This window comes from Bubalus kerabau, chromosome 20, assembly GCF_029407905.1.
Source record: "Bubalus kerabau isolate K-KA32 ecotype Philippines breed swamp buffalo chromosome 20, PCC_UOA_SB_1v2, whole genome shotgun sequence".
NCBI classification, from domain to species: Eukaryota; Metazoa; Chordata; class Mammalia; order Artiodactyla; family Bovidae; genus Bubalus; species Bubalus kerabau.
The window spans coordinates 19,551,104-19,568,671 of NC_073643.1; the positions used below are offsets into that span (position 1 = coordinate 19,551,104).

General features: G+C 48.6%; 1 protein-coding gene and 1 long non-coding RNA gene across 2 annotated transcripts in view; both read left to right on the top strand.

Moving 5' to 3' along the window:
• The first annotated feature begins 488 nt into the window (after positions 1-488).
• LOC129635210 (uncharacterized) lies at positions 489-3,976 on the top strand. The gene is made up of 3 exons (XR_008706149.1): positions 489-591; positions 3,000-3,120; positions 3,647-3,976. It is a non-coding gene; the product is annotated as an uncharacterized LOC129635210 (long non-coding RNA).
• Positions 3,977-4,303: 327 nt separating this feature from the next.
• SSUH2 (ssu-2 homolog) overlaps positions 4,304-17,568 on the top strand; it is a 38,304-nt gene continuing 25,039 nt past the window's right edge. The window contains exons 1-5 of the mRNA XM_055558587.1: positions 4,304-4,311; positions 4,559-4,611; positions 14,374-14,472; positions 14,811-14,892; positions 16,409-16,538. Of these exons, the coding sequence (XP_055414562.1) occupies positions 4,304-4,311; positions 4,559-4,611; positions 14,374-14,472; positions 14,811-14,892; positions 16,409-16,538 (372 nt within the window). The remainder of the gene's footprint in view (positions 4,312-4,558; positions 4,612-14,373; positions 14,473-14,810; positions 14,893-16,408; positions 16,539-17,568) is intronic.

Below are 17,568 nucleotides of genomic sequence, written 5' to 3' on the forward strand. Positions count from 1 at the left end.
GTTAAGTTTTCCATTGTGTTCCATAGTTTTTGCAGCTGAATTTTGTAAAGTGAGATAGCCTGGTTCTAAAGACCTAAAGGAGGGGCCTCACTGAAGTCAAGGGGACAGCGAGCGATGCGGAGCGGAGACCCTGAGGAGATTAAAGGGAGGAGCCAAGGGCATCCGGCCAGAGTGTCAAGTGGCTGCACACCCTGCATGGACTAGTGCAATGAGGGTGATCCTTGGGAACTTCCAGGAAGGCCTGGGAAGGACATCTGTTGAAATGTGGCTCTCTATTGTCAAGGAGACAGAGGTTCAGATTATCATCACTCTGGGAGAATAGGGAAGGTTGAAGAGTGACCTTCTGAAGGCCAGGGAATTGCCAGCATTAGAGTTTCACACCTTTCTTCATGATTTTCCTGTTTGGTTGATTGGGTAGCCAGGTTTATGAGGATGGAGCCATTTTGTAGCCAGTTCAGAAAATCACATCACTCTCTCTTCCCCCAGATTCTTACAACAACACATAGAAATGCATGATTGTTGGTGACCTACATTAGGACTTTGGTGCCAACAGATCTTGCCTCTGCTGTACTTGAGCTTGTGTGACTTTGGGTAAGTCACTCACCCTCTCTAAGCCCCTGCTTCTTCATCTGTAAAGACAGCAATATCTACTTTATGGGGTTGCTGTAAGGATTTAGGTGGGAAAGCACCTGTGAAGGCATCTCTCTTCATCCTTGGCATTTAGGAGGCTTTGAAAGATCTCAGTCCCCTTTCTGTCACGGCAGTTAGGAGCCCCTGATTTGGGGCTGAAGGGATGTGCCGGTTTCCCTGGCTCCCAGGGAGAGGAAGGTGCTTGGGTGCAGTGTTCCAGGAACCTCCCACTTGGGCCAGTTTCTTATTTGTGTCAAGACCATTCTCTTCCACTCCATCCTCGATTCCTGTCATGGGCACCACTGATCTCCATCTACCAGCCTGCTGATAAGCCAGGAACAATGTTATCGCAGCTGCCAGGCCCTGTGGGGTAGAATTCCTTTGTTGGGCAGTCTTGGCTCCTGAGGGGGTTTTGTGGGTGGATCCAGGTTTATTTATATGGGCTGTTGAGGGGGCCTGGGGCAGGGCCTGGCTCCTAGTAGATGCTCAGTGAATGTTCACTGAATGGACAAATGAGTTGAGTGCTGAGAGCTCTGTAGATGGGTGGGGGGGTGGGGGGGGGGGCGGTTGGGCAGAACCCCCATCTGGAAAGAGTAAGGTTGAGTTTGGAACCAGTGCTTAGGTGTTGCCATGTGGCAAGGGGACAGTATGGCACCAGGAATTAGGAGGCTCCGGCCTGGCTTCTTACTGTGTGATCCTGGGCAAGTTCTTTCACCTCTCTGAGCCTTTAGAAAACATCCGTCAGGCGGAGCTAGTAACAATTTGTAAGCTGTAAAGTACTGCGTAAACAGAGAACAAATGCTGGCAAGAATGTGGAGAAATTGGAACCCTGTTGGTGGAAATGTACAGTTGATGTGGAAAATCATATGGCAGTTCCTTAAAGCATCAAGCATAGAATTACTGTATGATCCAGCAAGTCCACTGCTGGGTATATACCCCAAAGAATTGAAAGTGGGATCTTAAAGAGATATTTGTCCACCCATGTTCACAAGAGCATGACTCGCTATAGCCAAAGGGTGGAAGCAGCTTGAGTGTCCATGATATAAATATACAAAGGAATACTGTTCAGCCTTAAAAAGGAAGGTAATTCTAACAGATTCTATAATACAGGTGAACCGTGAAAACCCTGCAATATAAGTGAAATAAGCCAGTCACAAAATGACAGATACTGTATGATTCTACTTACATGAGATCTCTAGAGTAGTCAAAATCATAGAGACCAAAAGCTGAATGGTGCTTTCCAGGTACTGTGGGGAACAGGGATTGGGAAGTTATTGCTTAACAGGTACAAAGTTTCTGCTGAGGATGAAGAAAAAATCCACCATCATCTGTGGATGACAGTCATGGTTATGCAGTGTGAATGTAGTTAATCACTCCGCTGTGCACTTAAAAATGGTTAAGATGGTCAATTTTATGTGCACAATTAAACTTTTTTAGGTGCTCTGTGACCACCACCACTTTCGTGAAAACAGTTCGCTTTGACCGGAATTGAGCCTTTCTACATGGCTTTGTGTAGCAATGGCTGAATCCTGAATCACTAAAATTCTGGGTGAATTCTTTATTTTTTATTAAAAAAATTAAAATTTTATTTTTTTTAATTTATTTGTATATTTTTGGTTGTGCTGGGTCTCCGTTGCTGCACGTGGCCTTTCTGTAGCTGTGGTAAGCAGGCTGACTCTTCGTTGTGGTGTGCGGGCTTCTCATTGCGCTGGCTTCTCTTGTGAAACACAGGCTCCAGGCGTGCGGCTTCAGTAGCTGTGGCACCTGGGCTAAGTTACTCTGCAGCGTGTGGAGCCTTCCCAGAGCAGGGGCTGAACCTGGGTGCCCTGCACTGGCAGGCGGGTTCTTATCAACTGTGCCACCAGCAAAGTCCTCTAGGTGAATTCTTGATGCCATCTGCTCATCAGCTGGTTTTAGTGGCTCTTTGGGATCCGAAGGGGAGAGGAGACATGAAAGAGAAGACTTCTCTATTTGAATGTCCTAGGATAGCTCAAGTTGGAGCTGCCACCAAATGAGATGACATCTTAGAAAATGCTCTATGAATCTAAAAAGTTTCCTCAGTTCTTATTCTGGTGATTGCTGTTACCCCTATAAGATCTGTGCCCTTGAGAGAGGAAAATGAAAATCTGTGAGTCAATAGAATGATCTTACTAAAGAACTTAATCCAGTATTAATCTTCATCTTGACCCCACAAAAATCCTCTTCATAAAAAGGAAAAAAAAAAAACCCACGTCAAGTAGGTTTCACCTCATTTTCTGCTGTGGATTGTACCCTGAAATGACTCTTAAAAGAAAGAAGTTAGAATGCTGAATTGGGCTGATCCCTAAGTCAGTGTTTTTTGTTTTTTGTTTTTTGTTTTTTGTTTTAAGTGTAGAACACCTGAATTGGAATCTCCCAGTTGTTTTGTAAAAAGAGACACGACCCATGATTCCACCACAGACATAATTAATCAGGATTTTGGGAGGTGGAAACTGAGAATTTGTAATATTGGTAAGCCCCTTGGTAAGTTGGTTGAGAAACAAGAGCCTGCAACCAGACACATTGGCCTTGTTGAGTGGCCACCACTTTGATGGGAGAAAAACCAGCCACAGCTTCCAGGGGTCTGAGGTGTGGTCACAGGGAGGATGCAAGCGGGGGCTGACGCTTGTCCGGAGCTGCCTTATAAGAACCAAGTAGAAGCTGCCTCCTCTGATACAAAGAGGTCATCGGCCTGGACTGGCTGAGAGGTGTCCCACAAGGAAGTCTGATGTCTAAGTAACCAGGGAGATCCCCCAGTACTCATTCAACAGTTCCGGTGTCACCAGCCAAGTGAGTGGTGCATTTTCTGCCACGACCACACCAATGTGTGTATCCCCCGTAGTGCCTGATCCCCGACATTCCAGAACATCTTGTCTGCTCCTCTGCTGCAGCCTCTGGGTCTCTGATTTTTAAGTACTGGGTTATGAACTTGTCTCCCACTTAAGACCGGGAGTTCCTCCAGTGAAGGAATTACCTGTTGTTGTTTTTTTTTTTTCAGGGCTGGGCACATGGTGGGCACTTCCTGAACCGTTGAAGGAGCATCTGGTGAACTTTTTGGTGGCTTAAACATGAAACCTACTTGCCGGAAGTCTCTGTCTCTCGTCCAGCCCGTCTGATGATTTCTTCCATCTTGGAGGATGCAGCCTCTGTCCCTTCTTTGCTAGAGCCCAGGAAAGGTGGAAGTATTGTGAGTGACCAGTGTTTCAGAAGCACAGAACGCTGCCTCTTCCGTGATGGAAGCTGTTCAGGGTACTCATTCTGCCACCAGGGGGCTTCTTGGTCACCACACTGGGACTCCTTGTTGGCCTCTGCTCCTGGCAGACTGGGCTCTCGGCAGTAGCCAGACCAGCCACGGTGAGCCATTTTCCTGAGCCCATGCACACCCTCTGTCCCTACCACTATGACCCACTAGGTAGTGGCAGAGTAACTGCAGGAAGGGCCTGAACCCCAGGATGGGTCACACCTCAGCTTTACAGGATGCTTGAAATCTGCTGAAGTCACTCTTTGATGAACATTAACATGAGATGCAAAGGTCTTCATATTCTTTGCCCATTCAGAGAAATCTATCAATATTCCTCATTTCCAGACCTCTTTGTCACCAGTATTCCAGAACTTCCTTCTAAAGTTCTGACCGTCTAGCAGAAGCATTTTGCCCATGAATTGGTAGACTCTTGTTAGTCGTTGAGTTGTGTCCAACTCTTTGCGACCCCATGGACTATAGCCTGCCAGGATTCTCTGTCCAAGGAGTTCTCCAGGCAAGAATACTGGAGAGTGTATCCAGTTCCTTCTCCAGGGGATCTTCCTGACCAGGGACTGAACTTGGGTCTCCTGCACTGCAGGCAGATTCTTTACCATCTGAGCCACCAGGGAAGCCTGGTAGAGACTTACCAGTGGCCATTTCTTCTTTCAGGCGCACTGTTCAGGATTCTTCCACCAGGACGATTTCCTTTCACTGTCTTCCAGGTATGCACTCAAAGGGGGCCATAGTGCTGCAGCGTCCACTTTTGAATTTTGAACCCCGTTTACACTGCCTCTGAAGCCATAAACTGTTAGTTTCTACTACTGTCCACTTTGTCTAGTCATCAAGCTTCTGCTTTAATATTCTTTGGAGAGGCCCAACTCAGTGGAAAGATCTGTCACTAGACAGATCTTCTCTCTGGTACGTTGAAATGGTCCCCCCATTCTGGATTGGCTCTCAATGAGTCTGCTTGTAGCATGAGTGTCCTGAGACTCAGTTCCTCATGACAGCCTTTTAAATACCCGCGGTTATTGGCTGAGCCCTCCCTTTAGGCATTTCGCTCAGCATCGTGTTCAGCTGGTGCCAAACACCATGACTTCTGGATTCTCTTCTAAAGCCCTGTACTGCCCAACACAATTCCTACAGCCACGATTCCTTTGAGTAGTCCCACAGCCACAGTACTCTCACGACTCAGAGAGCAAACTATGAGATCATGCAGACTTTATTTCCAAGAACAAACAAGATTCTCAGCAGTAAACAGATAGAGTTAACTCTTAAATACTTACGGTCTTTCAACAAATGTTTCATGAGGACTTACCATGTGCAAGATGTGAAGAGTGTGATAATGGATCACATCCATGGACCACTGTGGACAGGTTCAGGAAGAAGAGCTATAAGCAACCCTTTTCTTGATATCAGCAGCAGTGATACAGGATAAATGTAAAATGTTGGGAACATAGTTGATGCCTCTCTTCACCCACCTGAAGCCCCCCTCTGATACCAGTAAGAGGGGGGAACCAGTATTAACATCATACTGGCCTGGATCCTAGAATTAACAATGCTTGTTTCTCCTGACACCTGAATACTACGTGGTGATGGATACTGTTTGCCCTCAGTCACTCGAGCATGCCATTGTACTTGCAGACAGCATTCCTGTCTTGATGCCTAAGCAAGATTAGAAAGGTCTGTCAGTTGATTTGTTCATTCTCCATGTATTTCAAGAGAGATTTATTAACCCGCTACTGTGTGATCTAACCTAGTGTTCCGCAAGGGATCTTCGCTGCCTTTGATCACCACTCCCTGGTTCCTAAGGTACAGGTAATGGGTGTCTGCATTTTTGCAGCCTCGAGATTTCTGGACCCCTTAGTACTCAGCTGTATTTAAAATTCTGTTCTTCTGTTTGCCATTTAATAATTTCCTATGACTGTTTCAAATGCTGAGAAGGGTATTTGGCAAGCATACATTGTTGCCTGAAAAGTACTGAACAACAACAAAATACTCAACATGTGATAGTGGTATATTGTTTTAGTTAAGCCACAAATTGCCTCTCTCTGTCTATCATCTGTCGTGTTTAGGTTCAAATACATACACACATGTACAAAGACATAGACACACATGCATGTTATATTTAGAGTAAAATACACACACCAGGCGCATACATCTATGGTAATCCTATTACCATGGGGACAGTTCTCCAAGGGCTTAAAATCATTGTTCAATGTACAGAGCTATCAAAAAGCTAAATGAGTTCTTGAGGGTCTTGGTCTTTCTCACAAATAGGCAGTAATGGAATTAACTCTCAGGTTTAAAGAAAGCAGTGCTCCAGTCCACCATAAAAAAACCTATTTGTGAGCCTTGAGTCGTCTGCGCATATTCAAGAAGCGTTTGTTGGATTATCACTCCTGTGTTCATGACTGCCGCCAGCATTCTGCTGCGGGTGGGCAGTGGATGGAGAGGCTGAATGTGAGAGTGAGGCTGAGGGCGCTCTGGAAACATCTCTGTGCCTGCTGTGGCTGTCGAGGCCAGGCCCGTACTCCTCAGTCACAGTGCTTCCCAGGCGAGCACGACAGTCTATTGTGGGCATCGTGACACATCCTATGGGCACTGCTGGGCTGGGCAGGCAGGGCACAGGGAATGTGCTTTGCCCTACCAAGCCAGGCTGTCCTGGCTAGAGAACTCCTGGTCCAGATGTGAGGGGTCATTGCCAGGGATCCAGGGCAGGTGGTGCCAGCTCATGAGCTCTCTGCTTCCAGCAGCAGCTGACCAGGTCCAGGTGTTCATTGTTCAGACTCCTCTAGAGGAGAGGGGTATCCTTACAAGGGTTGGGGTTGCAGGCATTTCCAGTCCTGATGCAGAAGGCTTAGGAAGAGACCTTTAAAAACCCACAGATGTTTCACAGAGGGCTGGGCCCACGCAGCCTGAGTCGGGAGCTGGCTCTGTCCACAATGTTCCGTGTGGTTTTGGAGCATCACCTCATAATCCCAGCCTCAGCAATTCCCCTGTGAGCCAGGAGGTTGACACTTAAGTCTTGAGAGATCCCATGTGCTTCTCCTCTGCCCCTTGGGGAGGTAACCTCCTCATGGTTATTACAGTTTACATTTTTTGGTGTCTCCTCCTCCCCCATCCTGCCCACACAGCACTCAGGAACCTGCCTCCTTCAGATGAGCCATGTGGCACAGGGGTCAAGAGCTCTGACTTAAGAGTCTAGACACATGAAGATTTGAATTCTTGCTCAGAAAAATGAGCTCCATAGAAGTGCCTGTCTCATAGGACTGTGTGGGGATGCAGGGGATTGGTAGCACAAGCCTGGCAAGTGGGGGGTCTTGTGAGGAGGAGCCCCAGGAGCAGAGCTTAGACCCGAGCAGTGCTCTAATGGGCTCAGCGCTTCCCCGCAGATGTTTCCCTCTGTTGTATTTAAATCGGGCAACAATGGGCCCGCTGTTCTGGGAGGGGCCGAGGGTGGTCCCTCAGATCCCAGTGGCCTGGGCCCACTGGGAGGGCAGACACTTCCTCGACTGGACATCTGGACCATGGACAGGGATCTGAGTGACGATGACAGTGAGTACAGCCGGGCAGGGCAAAGGGCGCCGCTTCCAGGGGACACTGAGTTGAAATCTCTCTGCTGCCCTCAGCACTGTCTGGGTTCTGCGTCTGTGTTGCTAGAGCATCCCTTCCTTCCTTCCCTCTTTCTTCTTGCCTGAAAAGCCCTCTTGCACCCTGCGGGCTGTTCTCCCATTAGGTACCCCTGGGCAGTGGGAAAGGAAGGCAGAAACCAAGGTGAGAACTGTCCTCCCTAATCCTGTAACACTATCTGAATCTTAATATTCTTTATCCTTCCTTTTTCTGATTGATAGTCAGTCCCCACCCCCATTCTCCAGAGCCAAATGTGAGCCCAAATATCAGGGTTCGCATTTCAGTCACAGTTGCATCAGTTCTTAGATGAAGTTAATTTTAAAGAAATGTCAGTGAAAGGTGTTTATGTGTGATCTCCCTCTAACAAGAAGGTGGCTTGTTCATTGCCACTCATCAAACACAGCCCAGGTAACCCCATCTTGTCCTCAGTCACGGTGTCAGGCACTCAGTCATATCTGACTCTTGGCGACCCCATGGATTATAGCCCTCCAGGCTGCTTGGTCCATGGAGTTCTCCAGGCAGGAACACTGGAGTGGGTAGCCATTCCTTTCTCCAAGGGATCTTCCTGACCCAGGGATTGAACCTGGGTCCTCCGGCATTGCAGGCAGATTCTTTATCATCTAAACCACCAGGGAAGTCCATCTTGTCCTTCCCGGGACAGAAATACAATGGAATCCGATAACTATTTAAAGAAATAAAAAAAGAAGTGGTATTTTCAGAAGATATGTGCTGTGTTTTAAAACAGAAATGTTTGATCCTAAATTTGGAACAGGCAACATGGTAGAGCATCAGACTTAAAATTGGGAGGCTAGGGCTCAAGTACCAGCCCTGCTGCCAGTTGGCTGTGTGATCTTGGGCAAGTCATTTAACCTCTCGGAGCCTCAGCTTCCCAACTGTAAAAGGAGATTGGTCAGGAGTTCTTAATTGGAGGAGCATGAAGTCAAGGGCAAAATATGTATATGTGCTCTGTGTGTTGGGTTGGGGTAGGGTAGCCACAGGTCTCATTTGAATCTCAGAGAGGCCTGGGACATTAGTACAGTTTCAGACTTACTGAACTTGGTGACTTGGAAGGTCCTGTGCAAGCCCAACACTTTTTACTGCCTTTAATGTTGGTTTCTCAGAGCTTCAAGCCTCAGAACTTCAGTGGGGTATAAAATGAATGCATGCTAATCTCAGAGAGCTCAGTTTACGTTTTCTTGGAGTCCTTTTTCATGTTGAAGTGAGAGAATGTACATAGATAATGTAGCATGTATTTGGGGAGGACCTACTCTCACCTCTGATATGTTGGAATTGTGTATCCATAGTATTATTATAGTAAGTTTCTGCTAATAGTTGATTGCAATCTTTTATCTTAGAAGCACTGCTCATTAGCTTTTCATTTATATTTGGGTTTTGTTGTAGTAGATATGGGCTATGTCAGAGTTGAATTCAAATCCAAGTGCTGCCTAATTGCTGGGTGACTTTTCCTAAGTCACTAAACCTCTCTGAGCATTATTTCCCCCTAGAAAAAAATAGACATTGTGTCATCTTGTATAATTTGTAAAAGATTAATTTTAATGTAAAGTGCCCAGTATATCACTTAGCCCAGAGTAGTCATGGAGTAAATGATCAGAAAATGATTGGATTATGTCCCCCAGAACTTTAAACTGCTCTCAATGGAAAATACGATTACTGTGCTCTTTCTCTTTCGGCATCAGCCTTTTTGGTAACCAAGGTAAAGAGGAAAGTGAACTCTTTTTAGTTCCCTTAAAATTCTAAAACCCCTTATTCTGCTGTAGGGTCACTCTAAATGCTGGTTTCCAACACAGTTGAACCTTAAGCCAGCACTTTGGGTCTACTGCAAGGTGTGAGATGGTTCTGAAATTTTTTAGAAACTAAGTTGATGAAATCTGAAACTAGGTAAAATTTTTTCCTGGTTTCAGAAAGGAAGGCTGCTGTGGGACTTCTATAATTTAAATGTCCCTTCTTAGGTGAAAGATGGTATCCCCTTTAGCCAATTGAGTTACCCTTCCCAGTCACTAAGCTTTTTCTCCTTAGGTTTTGTGTCTATAATGTGGAGCAGCTTCAGAGAAAATACATTCCTCCAGTGATATACTTTGGTACCAAAGGAGGCATGGATAGGGACATTCTGGGATGTGGCATCCACATGGAAGTCACTTTTAGCATCACCTCCATCAAATTTCAGTGCTTTGACAATGATTAATCAGGAGCAGAAGACGTGGACTCCTTTGATCCTTTGACATCAAAGGAATGACATTTTAAAAACAGAAACTTGAGGGGTTATCCATGAATTGTGCCTGTCTCCACAAGAAAAATTCCTTTCTATACAAAAGAAAAACAGCTGGTGTCTAGTGAATAGAAACACGACCTAGGTAGCCCTTTGTGAAGCTCTCTTGGCAACCACTTGACCTGTGTGCCTGGAACAGTGGGATGTCCAGCTGAGTGGAAAGGCCGTGGGGCTTGGAATCAGGCTCTGAGTTCTAAGTAGTGTTTCTGTCTCTGCTGTGAGCGCATTGTCTCAAATCACGTCTCTGAACCCCATCTTGTCCTTCTACAAAATGCGGTCCTTCTACAAAAGTGGTTGTCATGAGGTGCAAGAGAGACCATGGAGCATCCCCAAACCAGGCCCAGCATTGTTAGGGGGCAGTGGTCCAGCTGGACGACAGCCTTGGAACGCAGCCCAGCATCGCGGAAATGGTGACGTGGCTGGTAGCCCCCATCAGAGCTCCCCATACAGGGCGCCACACAATGTCCCGTGACGTCCGCATTCCTGTTGTGCCTGATGTGATCTGCCCAGGAAATGATGCGTCAGACTGGGCTTCAGCCTGGAGGTTTTTATTCTTGTCTTTAACATAATGGGGAGGTTAATTTAGCTCTGACACATTGCCAGAGGTCAGGGTGACTCCCAGTTGATGGATGGAGCTCTGAGTTTCCCACCTTTTATTCTTCCCCTCTTCCTGCCTCTTTGTTTGGTTTCTAGCAGGACAGAGCAGCCACGTGGCATTTCCTTGTCTTCTTTGTCCAGGAGAGTGTTGATGCCTCATCAGAGTCAAGACTTCCCGGTGGGTGGTGGCCCTCCAAGGGAATGCGGCTGTGATAACCTTGCCTTTCTTTTCACGTTTGACATTTTCACTCTGGTCCCCCGGCTTAAAGGAGCACAAAGAATGAATAAGACCTGCCTTCCTCAGGTCCAAGGCATTGACCAAGCATGTTTTACATGCCAGGCCTGGGGCTGAGAGCTGTATACACATTGTCTCTTTCAGTTCAGTTCAGTCGCTCAGTCGTGTCTGACTCTGCGACCCCACGAATCGCAGCACGCCAGGCCTCCCTGTCCATCACCAACTCCCGGAGTTTACTCAAACTCATGTCCATTGAGTTGGTGATGCCATCCAGCCATCTCATCCTCTGTCGTCCCCTTCTCCTCCTGCCCCCAATCCCTCCCAGCATCAGGGTCTTTTCCAATGAGTCAACTCTTCATATGAGGTGGCCAAAGTTTTGGAGTTTCAGCTTTAGCATTAGTCCTTCCAATGAACACCCAAGACTGATCTCCTTCAGAATGGACTGGTTGGATCTCCTTGCAGTCCAAGGGACTCTCAAGAGTCTTCTCCAACACCACAGTTCAAAAGCATCAATTCTTTGGCGCTCAGCCTTCTTCACAGTCCAACTCTCACATCCATACATGACCACTGGAAAAACCATAGCCTTGACTAGACAGACCTTTGTTGGCAAAGTAATGTCTCTGCTTTTGAATATGCTATCTAGGTTGGTCATAACTTTCCTTCCAAGGAGTAAGTGTCTTTTAATTTCATGGCTGCAGTCACCATCTGCAGTGATTTTGGAGCCCAAAAAAATAAAGTCTGACACTGTTTCCACTGTTTCCCCATCTATTTGCCATGAAGTGGTGGGACCAGATTGTCTCTTTAGATGGGCCCTAATATCACCTGCTCTCTTCCACAGCTGGGGAGGATGAGTATTGGGAGGATGTATGTCTGACAGTGTCATGTATTACTTGGCTCAGATGGTGGCATATCAGAGCCCAGATTCCTAACCACTGTGCCCAGGGATTCTGAGTCTAATCACCTTGGGCTGCAGTCCAACCCTGCCCCTCATCTTTAATTCTTTTGACTGGATTCATAGATACTGCAATGAATGAGCATGGACCCCAGCCCAGAAAGTTTCAAATTCCAGCCTCCACCTTCCTGATCCCCTTCAAACCCAGCCGCACAAATGTGTGGCAGGTCAGGGAGGGCATAATATGGCTCATGAATCAAAGCTCACCCATTGCCAGTTTTGTAAAGTTTAATTGAAACCAAACCACACTTATTCAATTGTCTATTGTCTGTATCTACTTTCAGGGCACAATGACTGAGGCAGACTGTACAGCCCATAGTCTGAAATTACCACCTGTTTATTTGTAGGACACAGCAATAGGTGTTCAAAGCTTTGGGATGATGTTTTGCCAGTAGTCATGTATGGATGTGAGAGTTGGACCATAAAGAAAGCTGAGCATCAAAGAATTGATGCTTTTGAACTGAGGTGTTGGAGAATACTCTTGAGAGTCCCTTGGACTGCAAGATCAAACCAGTCAATCCTAAAGGAAATCAGTCCTGAATATTCATTAGAAGGACTGATGCTGAAGTTAAAGCTCCAATACTTTGGCCACCTGATGCGAAGAACTGACTCATTGGAAAAGATCCTGATGCTGGGAAAGACTGACGGCAGGAGGAGAAAGGGATGACAGAGGATGAGATGGTTGGATGGCATCACTGACTCGATGGACATGAGTTTGAGCAAGCTCCAGGAGTTGGTGACGGACAGGGAAGCCTGGTGTGCTGCAGTCCATGGGGTTACAAAGAGTTGGACATGTGTGAGTGGCTGAACTGAACTGAACTGATTGGTAGAAAATGTTTGCTGATCCCTGGGTGCCTGGTGGCTGGAGTCACTGAGAATGCTAATAAACTCATTAGAAGCAAAATAATATTGAGAACCAAGGTTCAACAAATAATTCCAGGTGAATTCTCATCCTGGGATTTCAGGACACAGCAACAGGTGTTCAAAGGTTTGGGATGATGTCACTTTATGTCATACCCACCTCTGTCCCAGGGCTTTCGCCAGGGTCTCAGCAGAATCGTTCACTTACAGATATAGTTTTCCAGCTAAGAAAGGTACTCTACATCTACAAATGTCCTTCTATTTCTGCTTCCTTTGAAAGTTTCCACCCAGGAGGCAGAACTTTAAGAGATCCATAAGTATTTCTTACTGTCAGAGGACAAGTACATCCCTAACGGGGGAGGTGGTTGAGCCAGGGTTTTTTATTTGTTTTAATTACATCCCCTCTTTCCCTCACTGTTCTTGACCTGAATTCCAAAATTTCAGGCTTCCTCACTACCTGCTGTCTATCTCTGCTTCCAGATAACCTAGGCTGTTCTACTTTTGAACAAGATCTTCTTATTCCTCTTGCCTTTGTTTTTATTAATCTCTAAAGGACAGAACATATTATTTTTATTTTTGTAGTGATAAAGAGCAGCAGGCTTTAAAGAACTGCAAAAGAAAAAAGAGAAGGATCCAGGAGATGAGGTGGATCCACTGAAAGCTTGAATTGAGTGGGCTTCAGTGACTTAATGCAGATAATCCCTTTCCACTAATTGCTTATCAGCTCACCCTTTAAAGTCAACTTCCTGTGGTCAGTTGACCACTAGAAAGATAGAGCTGAGGGATCCTTGTCCCCCAGCATGGGGGCTTTGGGGAACGGGTTTGATGGATGGCCCAGTGGGCTAGAGCTGGAGCAAGGAGCCTTTGTCCTCTAAGTCTAGCGATGTGCATCATCAGGATACTTGAATAACTTCTCTGAGCCTCACACTGCTCGCGTCAAGCGGAGTTAAAAGTTCTGCCTTCTACACCTGCAGGAGGGATGGTGAGACGAGGCACCATGTGTGGGAGGCTTCACGAGTTGTCCTGAGTTTCCAGTTCGTAGACCCGGCGTCTGGCTGGTAGACAGCTGCCTTCTCACCGGTTGCTCACACAGCAGACAGCAACCTTCTTAGGGCTTTGATCCCATCACGGAGCTCCAGCCTTAAGACCTTATGTCAACCTTATCACCTCCAAAAGGCCCCAGCTCTGTTGGGGGTGTGGGTTTCAACATATGAATTTTGGGGGGTTGTAGACATGCTGTTCATTAAAGGGTCAGTGATCTGGCAGGCAGTGATCTGGACTACAGGGCCCAAATCTGCTCATATTCCTGGTGGCTTGGCAGGGTTCTTGGAGAAGGCAGAATACCACTGGGCCCCTGTCCACGTAGTCTGTGGGTATTTCCACTTGGCCTCTCCAGTGGAATGGTCTGATTTCTTACCTGGCAGCTCAGGCATCAAAAGGGCTGGCTTCAGGAGACCAGAAGTAGGAGCTGCGGTTCTCTTCTCTGCTCCGTGTGTTCCCTTGGTGAAGCAGTCACAAGCCTGCCCAGGTTAGAGGGGAGCAAACAGAGGCCCGTCTTGTGATGAGCGGAGCGTCGTAGAAGTGTGCGCATCTGTTACGCAGTGTCTGTCCCCTGGGGCCGTGGAATATGATGCTGCTTATGAAGCACCTGTCCTGACGACTGGCTCAGAGCAGGTGCTGACAAGCAGGAGCTGCCCTGCCTCATGTTCTTCTCCTCCTTATTACTGCTGCTACTCTCATCACCCCACCCCATCACTGCCTGCCCTGCAGATGTGTGTGTCCCCAGGGGCCCGAGGGGACCACAGTGAGACTGACTTAAACCTCGGGGCTCTTCCCCACGTACTGGCCCTCACTTCTCAGCTGCCTGTTGAGCTGCCGTGGCCCCTCCTCCCCGAGGCTCAGCACTGCCTGTTTCCCCTCAGGTGTGGTAGACCTCAGTTTCGAGGCTGAGAGTCCTCTGGCGCCCCCGGCAGAACTCCTGGAGACGCTGCCCAGCTGTGACTGGGTCCTTCAAAGGGACAGTAAGTGTGTGGTCTTCCAGCCTCTTCCAGGGGTGATGCTGTCGAGGGGGTGTGTGTGGAACAGGCTGCCCTGGGAGAACTCCCCTGTCCCCTGGGGACCCTGGGAAGCCCCTTGTCACTGTCTGGAAGGAACTGGAGGACAGGGGTGTAGGCCCTGTGTCCATGGACATTCCATGACCACGTCCATCTCCATTTAAGCCCAGGATGATACTGGTCTTGGAACCCTCCTTCTTCATCTGTTCTTTCTCACATTCAGCCCATTTTTCCTTCTTTCATCCCACAAATGCCTGTGCCTTGAAGCCGGACTGTTGAACCCTGACTCCTCCCCTCTCCTCTAGGACACCAGATATTTTTCCCACCTTCAGAAACCGCAGGGAGACCCCAGGAACAAAGATGCTGGTCCTCATTTCTGGAACACAGGTGAGCTCTAGTGACCCCCAGGGAGCCATCACATGGGGTCATGCATGACGATACCTCGGTCATCTTTGTCCCCTAAGAGCCCTTCTCGGAGATCTCAGAGGCCACAGATTTCAACCTAGACTGTGCCTCAGAGTTCAGTTCCACTCGATTAGATTCTCCAGGGATGGAACTTGGGAATGTGTACTTGTCCAAGCTTTCCAAGCTGTCTGGCTACCGCGCCAGGGTTGAAAACACTAGTCTAGATGAGGGGTTGCAAATGACAGCCCCTGGGTCAGATCCGGTCCACAGCCTATTGGTACATGGCCACGCGTTTTTTTCCCTTAGTGTCTGTGGCTGCCTTTACACTGTGACAGAGGAGCTGAGTGGTGACACAGAGGCCATATGAGCCACAAAGCCTGAAACATTTGCTCTCTAAGCCTTTAGCAAAAGTCTGCCGCCCTTGCTCTGCTCCCTGGAGCAGGCCCTCCTTGTGTGGAGGACTCAGGGCAGAGCTCCGGCTGTCCAGCCAGGTGTGTGTGGACACAAGGAGCTATGCCTGTTGTAAGTCTAGAGCGGCTATGTCCTGCCTTCCAGGGTGTCCTCCTGGTTCCTCTCCCCACTGCTGCCTGGACCACTTCCCTTCTGCTCGTTGGCCACCCGCCCTGTGTGCCCACGGACCCACTTCCTCCGTGGACTTGTCTTAGCTGCCCCAGGCCCCACATCTCCATCTGCTGTGTGCCATCTGTGGGTGCACAGACCTCTCTGTGTCCTGGGCAGGGGTGCTGGGGACACAGCGTGTGTGAATGCAGGGCTTACATTTGGACTTGGGCTGCCATGGAGGAGAATATGGAGATGAGAGGGGAAGAAGGAGGAAGGGGCCTCTGCCTATGGCGGTGGTAGGGCAGGAGGGCTTTGGCTGAGGAGGGACAGGTCAGCTGGGCCTCAGGGGAGTCTCCAGAGAGTTGGCCGAGGAAGGGCCACTTGTCGTCTGCCTTCCACCCAGTGCTGGTCTCCTGCTGCAGGCTCACAGGAAGTCTCCCTGGATGCCACTGTCAGAAGGTTCTCGACTGGGGTCTCCTCCTGAGCGTTGCTTACAGCTCCCGAGAGCAGGAACCTTGTCTGCCTAACTCTGCCTCTGTCTAGCTATGTGACATCTTCTCTGGACCTCAGTTTTCCATATCTATGAAATAACATCATTCATCTCTTTTTTTTTTTTGGTTTTTATTTTATTCAAGTTCTAGGATTCTATCAGCCCTTCTCCCCAGCTCCACACTCCAGCTAAAGTACATTTCTGTCCTCTAGACGGTGCCGCTTTCCCACCGGCAATCTGTTCACACAGTTCCTAATGCCGGAGACACCCTGCCCAGGTGGACGCCCGAGGGCTCTATCCCTGCTGGGGACCATGGCGCCCCCCAACTCCCTGCCCGCCCCAGTCTCCAGTCCTCAGTTAACATCTGCACAGGGAGGGGGCTGGCTGGCCTGGGTGAGCCCGCAGGGTGTGCCCGCACCTACTGCCCCTCTGCTCCGTCCCCTGCAGAGTCCCCGTGGTGACAGAAGAGGTGGCCCGGGAAGCCCTCCTCAGCTTCGTGAACTCCAAGTGCTGTTATGGCAGCTCAGCCGCCGGCGACCTCGTCATCCTGGAGCTGAAGCAGCAGAACCTGTGTCGGGTGAGGTGCCGCCGGCGGGGGTCTGGGGAGGCCGGGGGAAAGGAATCGTGGGGGGCCGTGTGTGTGTGTGACTGGTGGGGACGTTGATTCTGTCACTTTCTGGGTTTGCAGTGAGGGATAATACAAGGAATCATGAGTACCAGTCACCGTGAAGCAGCTTGAATGCCCTGGGCATTATGGAAAGCGCATTCCATATATGTCTTATCAAATCCTCATGGCTGCCTTGCACTGTAGATAACCATCATCACCAGTTAAGAGGAGGAATTGGGTGTTTAGAGAAGTGGAGTTACTTGTTCCCAAACATGAAACTAGAAGTGACCAAGCTGGGATTCAAACCAGATTTGCTGGCTCCAAAGCCTTGTTTTTTAAGACACAACTAATCTGTTTGCCAGAGGGATAAAAGGACCACCTCCTGCCCTGATCCCAGCTCCCTCTGCCTCCCCCAGGTTTCATCTGTGCCAAGGATCATTTATTCATCATCCCCGGGCCTGAGGCTCCAGGGTGGGCCTGTGTCTGGTACCGAGGCCATAGACGCACCTCTGTTGCCTTCTGCCTCGACATGGTCAGCTGTCAGTTCACATGTCCTGTGTCGTTGGCTTAGCTTTCCCCCAGAGGGCACACGGTCACATAGAGATCGGCCTCGCAGGGAGTGGCCAGAGCAGGGATCTGGGGTAAAGGTCTCTGTGTGGCTGTGTGACCTCAGGCAAGTCAGTGGACCTCTCTGATGAGCATCCCTTTCCTCACATGGGAAAGGAGGAGCTGGGCAATGTCCAAGATCCCTTCCGTTTTGTGATCCTGCGGATGAGGCTCAAGAAGGAAGGAAGGTCTGGATATCAGGCAGATAAATTCCTCCAAGGGGATGCTTGGAGTGGCTGATTCCGGCAGCCTCCATCTGTCAAAAGGAGGTTTTGGCTCCAAAACGTACGTGATAGACCATTTCTATGTGTAAAGAAACAGGGAGCCGAAGTTGCCCAATTATGCGCCGGTCAGGGGACACTTCCTCAGACTGAGTGACCCCTGCAGGAGTGCC